The sequence below is a fragment of the Somniosus microcephalus genome, chromosome 5 (assembly GCF_052327205.1).
Source record: "Somniosus microcephalus isolate GS21.2 chromosome 5, FLI_Smic_1.0, whole genome shotgun sequence".
Classification (NCBI taxonomy): domain Eukaryota; kingdom Metazoa; phylum Chordata; class Chondrichthyes; order Squaliformes; family Somniosidae; genus Somniosus; species Somniosus microcephalus.
In genome coordinates this window covers 299,140,315-299,159,513 of record NC_140991.1, presented here as the reverse complement: position 1 = coordinate 299,159,513, position 19,199 = coordinate 299,140,315, and the positions used below count along the sequence as shown (strand labels likewise).

Genomic DNA, 19,199 nt, shown 5'->3' with positions numbered 1-19,199 from the left:
CAGATTTTGCTGTCAAAATAACAGTGAGGCTGATGGCGCTCGCTGTTACTTATGGGTAAATGGTGCAGCAACTTCAGGCAAGGGGCAGATGCACGGTTAAATGCCAATACCCAAAGGTTGCTGTCCGAGTTGTGCCGCTCTGCCGTTAGCTTCGCGAAAACTGCATTGCGCTGTCTGCCTTACTATTGATATGCCTTGAATGGTGTGAAGTTGCTGCATTTGCACGGTAGATACGAACTAAACTCATCACAAAAAATTACGCCTTGTCATTACAAGCGCAAGTACCCTTTTAACAACATAACTTAATTACTGCCAATCAACCTCTGGCACTGAAATGTAATTATTAATTTTGGGGTCTCATGCCTTCAGATATTAACTAATTGTTTGAGATTTTTTAAAATGTCATTTAAAAAAAAAAAAAATTACTCTTCCGTCTTTTTTCTCTCCCTCTTAATCCAATCTCTCTTTCCCTCTTTATTTCCCTTTCTGTACCTGATTTGACATTGAATTCACTGACTCTAATACTTCCTTCTCTGGTTTATTTCTCAATCCTTCAATCTGATTGGGTGAGGAGATATACAGTTGTTGTCCCTGTTCACTCCGGTCCCAGATGCCCTGTTTCCCTCACCTCGCCGTTATCAGGTCGCATTTCCAGCAACCTAGCAAAAAATTGAAAAACCTAAACGTGCAAGGACAAGTCCTCACTAAGGGCAGATGTCCTGCTGCAGCAAACTCTGGTCCATTGTCTCCTTTGACACTATCGGCTGCAGTGTGGGTGGTTCTCTATCTAAAAGACAGGTGCTGGTGAAATCGCTTCAGGCAGATGTAGACAGAATTCAGGAGTGAGCAAACAAGTTGAATGTAATCTTCAGTCATGAAATAACTCTGTTGAGAAAGATTGACTGCATGTGATGAATAGAGAGTTGGTCACAATTTTAATCATAAAGGTTATATATATATTAATAACTTTGTGTAGGAAACTGGCGGTCACTTGAAATTTTGTTTGTTACAAAAGCCAGTTTGTCAGATGAACTGTGGGTTGAGAGTCATGAGGTGTTGCTGTAGTATGATACTTTTCAGTTGGAAATATGTTCACCTGCATGCTTTTTTCTGTGGCAGGTCTATTGTAAGGCTACAAAGAGGTACACCACCATCCAGCATGCATCCCCTAAGTTTTAAATCCTGCAGATGTTTGACAATCTGAAACAACTGAGAAATATATACTTGTTCCTGGTTGAATTGGGATGGAAGAATATCTTGGACAGTCTTGTTTTAGTTCATCAGAGAAAGGCCAGAGACTTTGTGGAGGCGTAGGGAAAGAACCTCACATAAAGCTATAGTTAAGAGACCCTTAACCTTAGGCAGAGTTTCCGCTTTGGGCACAATGTGGAAATTGCGGCCAAAATGCACTTGAAATTGCGCTGGTTAGGTTTCAGTTTAAGTTTCTGCTAATTCATTTGCATAATCAAATGTAACATTTTCCATGAACCAGCGCAATCTGGCAGCATAATAGAATGTTGTCAACCCTTTTTTTCCAGTAAAAAATATTCATTGATGTAATTAAGAGTGGTAACCTGGTGCAGTTTTATTAATACAGCTGTAAATGGGTTTATCAGCAAAAATAAGCATTTTTAGTCAGGGTGTCCTGTGCTCCACCTCCAAATAACCAAATTTAAAAATCATTAAAAATGACTTAAAAGAACTAACCAGTTTAACAGTTTCATTGGTGTACACTGGAAAGTTTCTTAGTAAATTAAATATTTTTTGATCAAACATAGCTGCTAGTGCCTGTGCGCCTAAGAAAATTAGCGCAATTTGAAGAGCCTTCCAGAACCAGCACAATCGGCGGAATTTTGCAATTCTGACCTGGGAGGGCATGGCCAGTTTTGTGGATAGGGTCCGATTTGGGCAAATTGAATCTTGAACCAGCGTAAGAGATTGTGGAAAACACGAGTGTAAGCAGTTTTGGGCGTAACTCACTTTCGTTTTAAATTTCCAATCTTTTGTGTTGGTTTGGCCAATTGCGCTGGAATCTGGGCGCAAAATTAGTGGAAACTCTACCCCCATATCTCTGATCCAGTGGTGGTAAGAGAATTAACAGCGGGCCATGTTTCTTTTTTTTTTGTATTGGAGGAGGAATAGATTCTATCTGTTATATTCATGGCCAATGCATATTCCCAGTTTCTAAAACTTCTTTTGTAGTTTACAGCCTAAGCCATGGTCGGGTGGAATGTTTATTGCACTACTTCCTGAAGCCTAGGGCACGGGATGCCTAAACTTTCCTTTTTGAGCTTTGAACAGCACTCCTGCTCAAAATTTATCTTTTTGGGCTCTTCAAGCCCAGACCCCGACTCCTCTTCCCGTAATGTTGGCCTAGTGAGAAATCCACTACAGCTTCCCCATGCCAGCCTGTGATTAAAATAGCAGTCGGGTCCCTGATTACATCATCGGAGCCCAACTGCATGTGTAAAAAAAAAAAAGACCCCGCCAATTTCCGATATGTCCTTTCCCCCTTCCCCCTCCCCCCCCCGTCCCCCCAACCCACCCCCGCTTAGAAGAGCAGATTATAATCAGAACATGTGGGAAGAGTGGGACCTCAGCGGGAAAGTCACACGGGCGACGCTTCCAGTTTCTGCCAGGTGGGCAGGGTTATAATTGCCTTCAATATCTTTCAATTGTGTGTGTTCACTACTAAATTATGGAGTAAGCATTCACTGAAATTCAGGTTTCATAGAACAAATTGCTGCCACATACAATTTCTACTCTAAAATGGAGAGCTGAGGTAACACTGTTGTAACAATACAAGGCTGAATGACATGTTATTGGAATGCTATGCTTCCAAAAGCAGCCAAATTATTTGTGAGAACACATAATAATGGTCTATGAGAAAACATGCCTAATGGTCGATGAGAAAACATGCCTATCTGTTATAGTCATCATCCTTGGCTCAGTGGTAATACTCACTTTGGGAGTCAAAAGGTCGTAGATTCAAGCCACAGTTCCTGTACTTAAAACACATAATTTAGGTTGACACTTGAGTGCAGTACTGAGGGAGTGCTGCACTATCAAAGGTGCCATCTTTTGGATGAGATGTTAAATCAAGGCCACATCTATCCTCCTAAGAGGATGTAAAAGATCCCATGGCGCTACTCGAGGAAGAGCAGGGAGTTTTCCTGGCTAACGTTTACCTCTCAACCAACATCACTAAAACAAATTAACTGCTCATTATCACATCGCTGTTTGTGGAATTTGCTGTGCACTAATTGGTAGCGTTTCCTGTGAAGCACTTTGGGCTGTTGTGAAAGGCACTATATTAATGCAAGTTCTTTCCTTTCTAGAATGTGGCCAGTGTACTTTCTTTAACCGTGCTCACCCAGTGAGTTATTAAGGATGTTGGTGCAATTCTCTTTAACCACAATTAGCTATGATTAACACATTGTGCAGATGTACTGTATATTTAATAAATGAAGTAACAATTTAGTTGTAGAATGGAATTTCCTTACCAAGTGTTGAGATATTTTGAGGTTAATACAACTTGAGAACAACCTGCTTTAATCTACAAATATAGCTTGATCTTAGAGGTCTTAATTGTGATCTCTTTTTAAAAAATGGTGCCCTTGTCAAGGGAAGTACTAGGCAATGGAACACTTCTTCACTTTGAGCATGCCTAGATGCAGAGTAAAAGTCCCTCAATACTTCTGTAACGATGTATCCTAACACCGATCTTAGAAGCGCATTGCTTCAGTGTCCGTTAATTTTCAACACCGAATACCTGTATGGCCTCTCTGAATGAGGATGCCAATTTGTATTGAATTGTAGATAGTTTTTTTGTTCCAACTGGATTAAGAATTCCCATCCTAATTTCAGATAGGACCAACAAATAGAAGAGACTGCAGCACTAATTTTACAATCCTGGCAAAATTGACTCTTTTTCCCCAACTGTGCAGTCCCAAAGAGGACCAGCCTCCTTTTGGTGCACCTCCTGTCGCAGGGCCTTCAACTGTTCAGCAAGGGGAGCATTGTGCCCTGCATGTCCATAATCCAGGATTAAAATCATTTTCACTTGGAAAAACATAGGTTAGTTAATGACTGTCCACATTGATTTGTTAAAGGTAAGTCATGTCTGACAAACTTGATTGAGTTCTTCGATGAAATAACTGAGAAGGTTGATGAAAGTAGTGCAGTTGATGTTGTGTATATGGACTTTCAAAAGGCTATTGAAAAAGTACCACATAATAGACTTAGTAAAATTGAAGCCCATGGGATAAAGTGGGCAGTGTCAGTATTGATACAAAATTGGCTAAGAGACAGAAAGCAGAGAGTAGTGGTGAATGGTTATTTTTCAGACTGGAGGGAAGTATACAGGGGTGTTCCCCAGGGGCAGGTATTAGGACCACTGCTCTTTGGTATATATTAATGACCTGGACTTTGGTATAGGGGGCACAATTTCAAAGTTTGCAGATGACACGCAATTTGGAAATGTAGTAGTGAGGAGGATAGCAGCAGACTTCATGAGGACATAGACAGACTGGTGAAATGGGCAGACGCATGGCAGATGAAATTTAATGCAGCGAAGTGATGTATTTTTGAGGAAGAATGAGGGGAGGTAGTATAAAGTAAAAGGTGACATTTTAAAGGGGTTCAGGAACAGACAACTATGGGTCACATACAGAAATCTTTGAATGTGGCAGGACAAGTTGACGAAGCTTTTTTTTTAAAAACGCTTGTGGGTTCCTTGGCTTTATAAATAGAGGCATAAAGTACAAAATCAAGGAAGTTATCTAAACCTTTATAAATCACTGGTTGGGTCTCAGCTGGGGTAGTGTGTCAAATTGTGGGCAGTGCACTTTAGGAAGGATGTCAAGGCCTTGGAGAGGGTGCAGAGGTGATTTATACCAGGGATTAGGGGACTTCAGTTGTGTGGAGAGACTATGAAAGCTGGGATTGTTCTCCTTAGAGCACAGAAGGTTAAGGAGTGATTTAATAGGTGTTCAAAATTATGAGGGGTTTAGATAGAGTAAATAGGGAGAAACTGTTTCCACAGGTGGGTGGATCGGTAACTAGAGGACACTGATTCAAGATAATTTTTAGAAGAAGCAGAGGGAAATAAGAAATTTTATTTTTAATGCAGCAAAATTTTATGATCTGGAATGCACTGCCTGAAAGGGTGGTGGAAGTATATTCAATAATAACTTTCAAAAGGGAATTGGTTATATATTTGAAAGGAAACATTTGCAGGGTTATAGTGAAAGAGTGGGACTAATTGGATTAGCTCTTTCAAAGAGGCAGCACAGGCATGATGGGCCGAATGTCCTTCTCATGTGCTACAAGATTCTATGGCCGAGATTTTGCTCACCTCGGTAGATCTGGTGTGGCTGGTATTGGTGGCAGTTCACGGCCCTGATGCTGGCTCCATCCTGCTGCCTAAAATGAGCTGGCCTCAGTGGGGCTTGTTAAGCCCACCCAGCACATTTCCTGGCCCAAATTAGATGGCGCGGGTCTGGTGACGTCATTCATGATACGTCTTAAGCCGGTTTCCTTAAAGGGACCATGGCCGCCTTACTTTTGACTTTTGTGCTGTCAGTGTTTTACAGCCTTGAAGTGCTGCAACTAATGACGATCATTGCTCAGAGGTGCAGGGCTGCACATATGGAGGGAGTCACAGAATGCAGGGAGGTCCTCTTCCCTTCCGATAGGCGGAACAGACCTCCCCAGGAGACTAAGACAGCCTAGTTGCACATTGCAGAGGAGGTGAACAGCAGGGGTGTGGTCAGGAGGACCTGGGTGCAGTGGTGCAAACCTTTCATTAGATCAGGGAACATGAGTACAAAGCCACACTGAACCTCATCCTGCTGCGCCTCGCATTACATCCCCATCACTCTGCTTTCCCTACCCTACTCCTGCACATCCTTACTCACACCAACTTACCTTGCACCGCCACCCATCCCTCTCTCTCTGGTGACATTATCGCATCCCCATCTTACTAGCTACCCCTCACACTCGCCCTCATCCTAGTGCAACCATACCAATTAACAACACACAAGGGTAGGTACTTGGGTGTTTTATCCAATGTTTATGTTAAGTTTCTGCTAATGTGCTGCCAAACATTGAAACCTTTACTTTCAACACTTTGCATTCTTGGACAGATTTGTGTGCACCTTTGGAAGTGGCTTAGTGAGTTGCAGTGTATGGTGAGACATAACGGTACCCCCCACAATGGTGATGAGTGTGAAAGAAATGGCTTGGACATTGTAGCGATGCTTTATGGTGTTGGTGTGGGGTGGTGCCAACCTGGTGCATCATGTGGCAGCCAGGATGTACAGCGTCAAGTGAAGTAAATCTGGCTATGGCAAGGCTATCCCTGACTTCCCGGGCAGCAGTGTGCTTGGGTGCTGTGGCCCTCTGTCCTGTGCAGCATCAGGTGATTGCGGAGAAGGTTGGTGGTGCTGCTGGTGTTGGGGCTGATTGTGGTCAGATTCTGAGGACCAAAGTGATCCAGTATAAACGGTACCCATGCTGATGGAATAGATGGCAGGTGAAGTTGAGATGACAGAAACAAGCTCTTAGTGGTGAGAGAGGTTGTTCCAATGAGGTGACACTGGATGGAGACTTTTGCTCCAAACACTTGCAGCCTGCATAAAACTCAATCTATCTTCCAAATGGAATAAAAGCTTCTGCGCTTGGAAAGTGAACAGCTGAGAGGCGGGAACTTTTATAGTACATTTCAAGCGGTCAACTAATCAGCTGATTCAATGGCCATTCAACTCCTGCTTCAGGCTAACAGATGTGGACCCCATGGGTGAGCAGTTAAAGTTAAAAGGGAAGGTTAAAACCATTAAGGGTCTGTCAACAAGCCAATAATTGCTTTAATTGGGTCGCCCGCCTCCAAGATCACAGACGCGCCATTGGGAAAGGCCCGTTGCGGTCAGGAACCCGCTGTCAAAAAAAATCAAACTGCCCACCCGACTAGCCACTGATCCCACCCGCTGACGCCCCAGAAAATTCCGGCCAATGACTCTGTTGTGCCATTGTAAAGTATTAGGCCATTTACATCCAGCACCACAACTTCCCTTCCCTTAGAAACCTGTAGCTCTAAGCTGCTGCAACACCAGGCTTTGCTTTCCTCAACCAAGTACTGTATGCTGCAAGATTTTCCTGTGCCTATTCAGTTTAGGAGTGGGTCTTAGATTGCAGCCCTGGTGGCAGGAAGTTGTGGCCCCAACTTAAAAAGGATTTTAATATTTGAATAAGGTTACATGTGTCATTTACATGACCTTGATATTTGCTCCCAAATCACCCATCAGAAAAACAAACAAACAATTGTATGAGGTTGGAATCCTGTGTGTTACAACGTCCTGTTGGCCTCAAAGTTTACCTTTGTTTCATTAGTCTAGGCTGGATTCCAATGTGGGTTTCAGAAGAGGCATGGCTGTGTGCTAACTTACAGCACCACCCAGTCCCCAAAAGGGCTGTGTTGTATTTACATTATTTACTTACAATTTCTTTAAATAAAAGGGGTCATAAAAATTGTAACAGGAGTAGGCCTTGCAGCCCCTCGAGCCTGTTGTGCCATAAAAAATTATATATTTGCCTAGATGTACGTAGATGTTTTTGTTTACATTGTCAAAGTTGCATGAAAGCTGTAAAACTTGAAATTACAGCCTTTAAAATGCATGCATGTATGATACCGTTGGTAAGTAGGGTTACTGCTGATGTTCAAACAAAAAGAGAATGTATTTTTACTGATTATTATCATTTTGATCCTAAGTAGCCATCTAAATAGATTGAAATATTACCTGGAAAAACTAAAAGGAGTTGCACTTGATATTTGGTTTATTACATTGGCATGTTAATTTATTTCTATTATTTGATAAGTGCCCTTAACAACACAATCTTTCTTTCATCCAGATGTATGAAGAAATTATGGAAGCACTTGAACAAGCTGCGAAGGATGATTCTGTACTGACCGTAATGACAGGTATACTTCCAGTTTAGTAGCTTTACCACACCATTAAGCTTGCTTGTGTTTGGAGATTTGGTCCCATCCAGGATTGCAGTGTAACCACACCTTCACTATTGAAATTTATTGTTGTTTACTATAAACATAGTAATTGTTTATTTACAATAAATAGCACCAAATGTACAGGTTAGTTTGACACACTCTCCTCAGAGTAGAGAAAGGTAGTGGGTTCAAGTCCCATTCCAGGACTTGAGCACAATATCTAGGCTGACACTTCAGTGCAGTACGAAGAGAGTGCTGCCCTGTCAGAGGTGCCATTTTTCGGATGACTGATTAAACCAGCCTGTTCAGGTGGAAGCAAAAGATGCAATGGCACGATTTGAAGAGGAGCAGGAAGTTCTTCCAGTGTCCTGGTCAACATTTATCCCTCAATCCAACATCATCAAAACAGGTTGTCTAGTCACTTATCTCACTGCTGTTTGTGGTAACTTGCTGTGCGCAAGTTGGCTGCTAGCTTTGCTTACGTAACAACAATTACTAAAATAATTTTTTTGGATTTGAAGCACTTTGAGATGTCCTGAGAACATGAAAGGTACTATATCAATGCAAATGTTTTTCTTGTTTCTTTCTTGATCCATGAACTCCTAGCTTTGAACTGTGCTCTATGCTTAGTTAGCTGATCACAGCTGTGGTAGCCTTAGGAGTGCTGCAGCCAGTCTCCATTCCTAAAGAGGGAAAAGGCCAACCAAGGTTTCCACTCCTGATTCCAGCCAGTGGCCTATGCTGGAAACGTCATACATGTGGATATTAGGCGAGAACAGGATCAAGCTCATTTTGATGACCCACATTAGAATTTTACAGCACAGAAACAGGCCATTTGGCCCAACAGGTCTATGCCGGTGTGTGTGTGCTCCACACGAGCCTCCTCCCACCTTACTTCATGTCACCCTACCAACGTATCCTACTCTTCCCTTCTCCCTCATCTGCTTACTTATTTAGCTTCCCCTTAAATGCATCTATGGTCTGCCAACACTCAGTATGTAGAATTGCACATGAGGAATGGGCAAAATGCTAGAAGAGAACTGGCTCCCATGGAACCAATCCTCCGTTTCAGAGAGGAAAAAAAGTACCGAAGTTAAATGTTTTTGTGCTGTGCACCACGCAGCTTTGAAGGAACTAGCTGCCAAAAATAAATAATTAGCAATGTCATGAATGTTATCATGACTCATGAAGTAACACTGGGCGGCCAGCTGGTGGCGCCGTCCAAGGAGTATAAATACTTGGGCGTGGGCCCAGCTTGCTCAGGATGTTCCTGTAACCAGGAACTAGTGATGTAACTAGAAATCTCATGGTTTTGAAACAGTTGATTAAATTGATGTAAAAAGACAACTGAGCCTTGTTTTATACTCAAACCAAGTGCTTAGTAGTCTTTTTACATCACAATCTATTAGACATATAGCTGTCGAAAGGAATCCATGGCCCTCCCGGGTTGCATTTGCCGTAAATGAGGGCAAATTTTCGCTCGCCCCTTACAAGACCAGCAACATAGGAGGGGGGAGAACTCTCAAAGCTAAGAGTTCACACATTTCTGGCCTTTCAGTAGGCGGGTGCATCTTTGGCGGCAGTACCAAGCATACGAGGCCACAAAATGCCAATTGTGGGTCCCAACTAGTGGGCCAGGCCAGCATTATGGCCTGAATCCCCGAAGAAATATCAATTCGTTTTTTCATTGTTTAAGGGCGAACCCCTAACAAAAGGAGGCTAGTGTTGCCCTTTTTGTATTTGTCAATTGAACCACTGAGGGAACTGCTAGACCTATTAGTGTTATTTTTGAGCTAGCTGATTGGCGTTATGATTCAAGCTCTCGCTTTTCTCATGCCCAATGCAAAAGTCAGCTCCTGTAGACAAGCATTTTTGCTCCATATGTGCCAAAAAAATGTGGCCTAATTCACAAAGTTCACCATATAGAAAATAGAGGCATTTGTCAAGGTCAACTAATTTTCAACATTGCATGAAAAAGAAGCAGGCAAACCAGTTGGTTGAGTTCCTTTGGTTTTACTTTACAGACTTCTCAAATAATGAACAACATACGCATTTTGGTCGCTTAGTAGAACACTAATCCCTATTACAAAAGCAAAAAACTGCGGAAGCTAGAAATCTGAAATAACAGAAAATGCTGGCAATACTCAGCAGGTCAGGCAGCATCTGTGGAGAGAGAAACAAAATTAAACTTTTCAGGTTGATGACCTTTCATCACAACTGGAAAATGTTACAGATGTAACCGGTTTTAAGCAAGCACAGAAGCACGGAAAGTGGGGAGGGGAGGAATGTAAAGGAGACCGCATAGTGAGCAGCGAACACCGTATACTAAATTGAAAGAAGTACAAATAAATTGCTGTTTCACCTGGAGGGAGTGTTTGGGGCCCTGGACAGTGGGAAGGGAGGAGGTAAAACGGCAGGTGTTGCATCTCCTGCGCTTGCACAGGAAGGTGCCGTGGGAAGGGAAGGGGTTGTTGAGGATGATTGAGGAGTGGACCAGGGTGTCGCGGAGGGAACGGTCCTTTCGGAATGCTGAAAGGAGGGGAGGGGAAGATGTGTTTGGTGGTGGGATCACGCTGGAGGTGGCAGAAATGGCGAAGACTCCCTATTACTTTTAGTTGTAATTTCATAGGTGTTACTACCAAGGAAGCCCATATCTTTTTCATCTCTATTGTGGCTTCAGCAAAATTGCAACGCATTAAAATATCAGCAATATCCAAACTTTATACCACTTGCACTTTTGTAATTAAACTTTTGCCATAATCGAACCTATTTGAGAGACATGGGCAATTCTTTGTTCAATGTATGACCAAATACCTTAACACTTACTCAAGGCCCGTTGACCATTTGTGAGGTTGACGAGGGCTGTCTAAACCAACTTAGTTCTGAATACATTGCCATCAATGCTTCTTCTTTCGTATGGTAATAGCAAAGCAAAATCAAATGTCAATATTCAAGTCAGATATCCAGGCCAAAGCTTCTGGTGTAACAGCATGGATATCTTGTAGGCTGCCTGCGAATTTCCTCTGAGGGCAGTGCTCAATGATGTGCTCCAGGGTCTGATTAGGAGCTCCACAGTTGCATGATGGGGATGCTTTAATCTTCCATCTATGGAGAAAGTGGCAGCATCTACCATGACTGGTTCTAAGGCGGTTGATGGTTGTCCACTGTTTGCGAGGAAGGTTTGATCCTTCAGGTTGTACTGTGGGGTCCTCTATAAGGAATCCATTCCGTACGTCATAGTTCTTCCAAGCATTTCGTCATCGGTCATCAAGGCTGAGGGGAGATTGCTGAAGTGCTTCAGCGACGGTCCAAAATGGCCTTCCAGATTTGAGACGGGTTGGTGGTAGGTTGTTCAAGTCAGCCTGGATCGGCATGTCTTTGCTGGTGTAGCGGTTGTATTCTCTGGAGACTGCATATTCACGGCATAGGTATGGTGGTGCGATGTTTGCAAGCACGGGAAGTCAAGGTGTTGGTGTCGATAAAGGCGTACCGGTGATGATTTTCCTCATAGAATTCAGCTGGACATCAATGGATTTGACATGCGGAGTTGATAGCCATGCTGGAGAGCAGTACTCCGCAGTAGAGTACACCAGGATGAGTGCTGCCGTATGGGGGGTTTGAGCGTTTGCTCCCCATGTGGATCCGGAGAGTTTCTGGATCAAGTTGACCCCACTCTTTAGTGAGTCCGTTGTTCAATGTCCTATATCTGCTCTTCTGGGTTCCAGAGTGTACACGGAAGTGTCAGTTGCTAAGCATGGAGTTGAGAAAATGGATCGTTGTTCTGTAGGGTAAAATGGTGGAGAGCTTGAAAAGCAGTCCATGCTTCCATACTGTGTCATACGCCGCTGACAGGTCTACAAGTGCTACGGTGGTCTTGAGCTGGTGCTGGAAGCCTGCTTTGACGTACGTTGTTAAAGCTACCACTTGGTCGCAACAGTTAGGGCCGCTCCGGAAGCCCACTTGCTCCTTAGGAATGGTTGGCTCAATGATGGAGGCTAGTCTATGGAGTAGTAGCCTCTCCAGGACTTTATAACAAGTGCAAAGTAAGGAGATCGGATGGTAGCTGGAGGCTTCACAAGCATTCCTCCCCTGCTTCAGGAGGGCAATTATTTTCGTCTCCCTCCAAATAGGTGGAATTTTACCAGTTGCCAGTACCTCAGAAGGAGATCAACCATCTCTTCGCTTTGGGTCCCAGTGCTTTTAAAAATTCTAGGTAAACCCCATCTAGACCAGCAGCTTTTCCAGATTTGGTTGTCGACAGGGCTAAGTTTAGTTCGTCCAAGGTGACTGGATCAGACATCGTTGACGATCTTGGTGCCGCCATCAAGTTTGTCGAAAACTGCTGCTTCACCTGGCGTCAAAATTCTTTGTCCACCAGAGCCTTTGATGTTTGTATCAAGTGGGATGCAATGGCGTCTGCTCTGATGGTCGTCCTGTGTTTATAGGTGAAGTTTGCCCTGCCAAGTTGACGGAGCAGGGCCCATGCTTTCCTGTTGGAGTGAGTGAAGTTAGTCTTCTCCACAAGGTTCCTCCACCTTTCATGTCTCGCCGAGTTCAAGGACTCCAGCATTGCGGTGGCTGTGGCTGGGTTCTTTTTCAGCGAATACTCCTGGTAGAGAGCCTCGCTTTCTTCCGTCTAACAAGGAATATATGTCTTTCTAAACACCCGAGGTATACTGCGTTTTGCGGCAGCTTTAATAATTCCTATAAATCTGTTGAAGGCATTGGTGGTTGGTGGAATCCACCTGATGTTGGTGTCAACTGACCTGTGGAAGGTTTCCCAGTCTGCTTTTTTGAAGTTCGTGGTTCCGGCGTTGATGTAATGACAGAAATTTCAATGCCAACGTTGATGATTGAGGGCCTGTGTTGACTGTTGGAGAAGTCGTCAAGAACGGTTCTGGAGGCGATGATTGGGTTTCCTTCACTGTCTTTAGAGAGGAAGCATAGGTCTGGGTTATATTCTCTCTGCCACCTTGACGAATGAAACGTACCTCGAGCTTTGGCGTCAAAAAGGAGGAATTTATTCTCTAGTGATGCCCACTGTACAATTGCTTCTCCATCATAGTTGATGCCTGCACATTGTGTGGTGGCTATTAAAGTCTCCGAGATGAATGGATGGATGTTGACTAGGAGGGAGTGGTGGGTCAGGCCACTGTACGAGTGGTGGTTTGTAGACATCGGAGATTGTTAGCTCTCCTACGCATATTGCTGTGGTGAAAACTCCAGCAATATTGGTATTCGAGTTCAGTGCAGCCTTCGATGCCTTTTTTGACATAGCACACCAGGCCATATTTGGTTATTGAAAGCGATTAGGTCAAAACCTGTGATACGTCCTCTTGTGTCGAACTGGTGGATGTGTTTCTTCAAGAACCAGGACATCGACACTGTTTCTTGAGTAACCTTTCGAGGTATTCGCATTTTGAACGAGAGATGCTTTCGATGTTAAGTTGGCATATTCGGATGGCTGGGCCTACATGTGGTTTTCTTTGGTCCTGGAGAGGACCGTTCAATTTGCTTGGTTTGCTACTGTCACCAGGAGGTCAGTTTAACGACTAGTTCAGTGTCCTTTGAGATGACATTAGTTGTGATCTAAGATCACTTAACCGGGTGGGCCACGAGAAGGCTGTCAACGTCCACCCCATAATTGGCCATGATGCATATTAATTGTTTCTAGCACATAGGTCGTTGTTCTCTTCAGATGACAGCTTCACTGGCTCCTTTCTGATGTGCTTCAAGCAGTGCCAGAAAAACAGCCAATTACCCACCATGCAGAAGCCATTTTGAAGGAAGTACTTCTCTTAAAAGATTGTTTTTTTTTTAAAAAAAGCTATGGACATAGTATATAGAGAAGAACTGTAAACGGTGGACAGATATGCTCCATTTTTGTCACCGTGCCTGGTCAGATCTTTGTTTTGCACTGCTGCCAATTTCCGCCCCTCACCCCCCAAACCTTAATCACGCTGATGTTACACCCCTCAGTCATGTTGCTTCATTCCATCTGGTTAGATAGGTAGGCATGATGATGCACTGGACTTTATGCATAATCTGCCTTGCCCGAGAACAGCGACTGAAACCATAGCAACGTTTCTGTGTGGGAGACAGTTGCGCTGATTAGAATAATCTTGCCCACTGAGCAACCTGTTTTACTCTCATCCAAGAGGTCTGTGATCTCTCTCCCTATTCCAGTGTGGCCATGATACCTGGGATGAGGTAGTCCCATTTAAGGTATAGTGGCAGCATATTTACATGGTAGACACAGCACTTACATGGTCAGTTGGATATTTGGATATCTTGACTATGTAATCTATCTCGGTGCGCCTTTCTACCACTGAGCACTGATCTGCCCAGTGAACGTGCAATTTGTTAAACGTTATTGGCAGCAGCAGCAGCACCAGCATGCTCTGGCTTGCATGGTACTCCGAGTGACTGGCATTGTGATCATGTCACCTTTTCTGGCAGTCCAATACGTGCTCGTCGAGTTTCAGCACGCACTCCACTACATTTCTGTCCTTTTTAGTAGCTTTTGCAGATCATGCCTCTGATAGGAACAGGGGTAGGCCATTCAGCCCCTCGAGCCTGTTCTGCCACTCAATGAGATCATGGCTGATCTTTCACCTAACTGCATATACCCGCCTTTGCCCCATATCCCTTAATACCTTTGGTTAACAAAAATCTATCAACCTCCGATTTAAAATTAACAGTTGACCTAGCATCAATTGCCATTTGCAGAAGAGAGTTTGAACCTTCTACCACCCTTTGCATGTAGAAGTGTTTCCTAACTTAACTCTTGAATGATCTGGCTCTAATTTTAGGCTATGTCCCTCTAGTTCTAGACTCCCCAGCTACTGGAAATAGTTTCTCTCCGTCTACCCTGTCAGTTCCCCTTAATATCTTAAACTTCGATCAAATCACCCCTTAACCTTCTAAATTCCAGGGAATACAACCCTAGTTTGTCTAATCTATTTAACCCTTGGAGTGTATCATTCTGCTAAATCTACGCTGCACTCGCTCCAAGGCCAATATATCCTTCCTAAGGTATGGTGCCCAGACCTACTCGCAGTACTCCAGGTGTGGTCTAACCAGGGTTTTGTATACCTGCAGCATAACTTCTACCCCCTTGTATTCTAGTCCTCTAGATATAAAGCCATGCATTCCATTAGCCTTTTTGATTATTTTCTGTACCTGTCCATGACATTTTAATGATTTATATACATGGACCCCTCAAGATTCTTTGGACCTCCACTGTTTCTAGCTTTTCATCATTTAGAAAGTGCACTGATCTATCATTTTAGGTCCAATGTGCATGACCTCACACTTACTTACATTGAAATCCATTTGCCACTGTTTTACCCATTCACTTAATCTATTAATATCTTTGTAATTTTATGCTTACAATGCCGTCTATCTTTGTGTCATCGGAAAACTTGGATTTGTGAACATAAATAGGAGCAGGAGTAGGCCATACTGTGAGGGAATACGCTATATTTCAAAAAGATACACCATATACTGGGTTTAAAAATCTAAAGCCTCGGAGACACAGGCTGTAAACATAATACAGGAAACTTTGGTTTATCCGGAGGTTGTATGTCCGGTAACCTCGATCTAACGGCAGAAATCAGCAGCCGTTTTGGTTAGGTTTTTTATCTTCTAGCATTTTTTTTTAACCGTCAAGCTCTGGAAAGCATCTCTGTAGCTTAGCAACAGCTTCAGAGACGCTTCCAAGGTGCGGGCCGAGTGTTTACAAGCTGTTGCTAAGCAACAGTGTTTGTTGTAAGATACGGAGATGAAAACCTCCGTATCCTTCAACATTAGCACTGGTCTATCCGGAAGTTTTGATAGATCGGCAGCAGCTCGGTCCCGTCGGTGCCGGATATCGCGAAGTTTCCTGTACAGGCTTCTGAGATAAAGATCAGTTGTTTAACAAAGTTGTAAAAAACCAAACAAGCTTTGAAATGGGAATTAGTTAAATATACTAAAACAATTACCCCATTGAAATGGCAGTTTGGCGCTTCCGCAAGGTCTAGAGCTTGGAGGGAACACAATGAAAATGCCCAGTTTAAAGTGTTAACAACTAACACGTAAAACAGAAACACAAACATTAAAAGAACCATGTGCCTTTGAAAAGATGACGTCAAGTAAAAAACACCTGCCTGTCAAACAGTTTTTAGGTTAAACTTGGATGACAGGAAACATACGATTAAATATGCAACCAATTGAGATAGCTAGAAATGCATGAACCACCCTAGTTGAAGTGTCTTTAATTTAGACATAGTAAATATGATACCAACAAGAACACTTTGAAGATATGACTTCAATAGATGCACCAAGCAATTACATTGTGTTTGTATTGAACTTGGAGCAGCATGGAGTCACAATGTCTGCTAAAAACCAGTAAAGCCAATATTAAGAATTGAATGAAGCATTTTGTAAGAATGACATCAAATAAAGACTCCTGTCATATTGGCCCAGAAATTCGGGTCGGGGGCTTCCCGCGGGTGCAAACCCTCGACCTGCACTTACCTACCGCGCCGGCCGTTGAGCTGTGGGCCCACGTGGGATTCCGAACCTGGGCCTCCTCCAACTGCCGGCGCGCAGTGCTTGCGTATCCCAGGGGCGCAGTTAGTTCGATGCGTCCCCTGGGATCACATGGGCCATGGAGAGCCAATGGTAGCAGGGAATGCTTCATTCATAAGTTTGACAGGAAGACCTGTCAAACCTATAAATACTATAAGCCCCAAAACATCATTAAATCTTCAAATAATTTTTTTTTAAAATAAACTATAAATTACATGAAATAACTTTTAAACAATAATTTAAATTTTTTTTAAAAATTAATTACATTTTCTAACGGGGCTAAAAATAAGCTTACCTTTCTTTAAAGTATTTAAAAATAATAAACCTGTGGAAAAAATGTTTTAATTTTAATTAATTCACCACTTACCTTGTAAAAAGCAGGCCTTGCGGCTGCTTTTTACATGTCTAACTTCTGGAGACTTACCTTCCCGGGAAAACCTGCAAAAAAAACGTAAGTTCGATGCGCACGCTCTGCCTCTCCTGCGCACGAGTTCGACCTCTGAACCCCTTCTTTCAGGGGAATGGAAGTGCCGGTTTCCCGCGTATGCGCAGTGCATGCACGAAACCGGCACTTCCATTGGGCTTACGGGTGAGTACCCCGTGCGTACTCACCCATGGAGACCCGAATTTCTGGGCCATTGTTTTTATGATGGTTTTTGAAACACCTAAAGGTAGAGACATAATTATGCATGCAATATTTGAATTGACAGTAAGATAGAAAGCATTCAACAGAGGTCTCAATGAAGACAATTAGTTGACATCAGCAGAGAACTTCAAAGAAGAAACCACTGCCAAAAGGGTATAAAAATAAGAGCTTTTCAAACAAAGTCAGAATTCACTGAACAGGCCAAGCGTTTCTCAACTCTTCAGAGGCATCTCTTAAGTTTTTAACTATGAGTCTCGGGTAATCAAAGTAATTGATTTTGGTGGATAATCTGGATTTAGAAATAAGTAAGAAATGTAGAAATGTAACGAAGTAAAGATTTGAAAATAAGGATCTGAAATAAGAAATGTAAGCTATCTATATTTTGAATTGTTAATGTTGCGACTGATTCAACAGCTATTAAATGAATGTCGGCTCTTAAATAAAACTATATATTTTTAGAATTGTCTGAGTATTTCTGTATAAACTCGCGAACCCAATTTCTGTACACACTTTTGTAAGGAGTTGCAGAATTCTGGGGGGTGTTCCGGACCCTTATAATATCTGGAAGGTTACAGTCTAGTTAAACTTATTAAAAGTACTATCTGTAGGACGGTAACATCTTCAGTCGTTCCTTTCCTTTAGGGAGAGATAGCCTGAACCTTTAGACTCATTTAAGCGTCTTACAGAATTCGGCTATCTCTAACTTAAGTTGAAGGTGAACGTCTGGGGAATACGCCTGATCTGTGGTAGCCCGAAAGGGCTAGGACTTGTAATTACCCCTTCAATACGTCCCCTCGAGCCTGCTCCGGCATTCAATAAGATCATGGCTGACCTTCGGCCTCAACTCCACTTTCCTACTTGATCCCCAAATCCCTTGATTCCCTTGAATCCAAAAATCTATCTCAGCCTTGAGCATTCACAGCCCTCTGGGGTAGAGAATTCCAAGGATTCACAACCCTCAGTGAAGACATTTCTCCTCATCGGATTCCTAAGTGGCCCCTTATCCTGAGACTATGCCCCCTAGTTCTAGACCAGCCAGGGGAAACAACCTCTCGGCATCTACCCTGTCAATCCCTCTCAGAATCTAATATGTTTCAATGAGATCACCTCTCATTCTTCTAAACTCCTCAGTACAACCCTCTCATCCCAGGAATAAATTTAGTGAACCTTAGTTGCACCACCTGTAAGGCAAACATATCCTTCCTTTGGTACGGAGACCAAAACTCTGCACAGTACTCCAGGTGTGGTCTCACCAAAGCTCTGTACAATTGCAGCAAGACTTCCTTACTCTTGTTCTCCAACCCCCTTGCAATAAAGGTCAACATGCCAATTGCCTTCCTAATTGCTTACTGTACCTGCATGTTAACTTTCAGAGATGATTGGATATGAGCCGCAAGCCTACATTTCGTTGTACTGCACTTGTGCACTAACAATGACAATAAAGTTGATTATGATTATGATAGAGAGCCATCTAAGTCACTAATACATATGGTGAATAGTTGAGGCCCTGAGACAGATCCCTGTGCGACACCACTAGTCACATCCTGCCAATTAGAGTACCTGCCCATTATCCTTACTCTCTGCCTCCTGCCGCTCAGCCAATTTCCTAACCAAGTCAATAATTTGCTCCTATCTTCTATGTATCTATAAAGGGGTACCAGTGGATGTAGTATATTTGGATTTCCAAAAGGCATTCGATAAGGTGCCACATAAAAGGTTATTACACAAGATTAGGGCTCATGGGGTTGGGGGTAATATAGTAGCATGGATATAGGATTAGTTAACGGACAGAAAACAGAGAGTAGGGATAAACGGATCTTTTTCAGGTTGGCAGGCTGTAACTAGTGGGGTGCCACAAGGATTAGTGTTGGGGCCTCAGCTATTTAAAGGTGAAGAGACCGAGTGTAATGTATCCAAGTTTGCTGCTGATACAAAGCTAGGTGGGAGAGTAAGCTGTGAGGAGAACACAGAGTCTGC

At 43.1% G+C, this 19,199-nt stretch overlaps 1 protein-coding gene across 3 annotated transcripts in view; it reads left to right on the top strand.

The window, feature by feature from the left end:
- Positions 1 to 19,199, top strand: part of eci2 (enoyl-CoA delta isomerase 2) — a 223,367-nt gene that overhangs the window by 163,306 nt on the left and 40,862 nt on the right. For all 3 annotated transcript variants that reach the window (XM_085989230.1, XM_085989228.1, XM_085989229.1), the window contains one exon: positions 7,909 to 7,978. In XM_085989230.1, the coding sequence (XP_085845356.1) occupies positions 7,909 to 7,978 (70 nt within the window). The remainder of the gene's footprint in view (positions 1 to 7,908; positions 7,979 to 19,199) is intronic.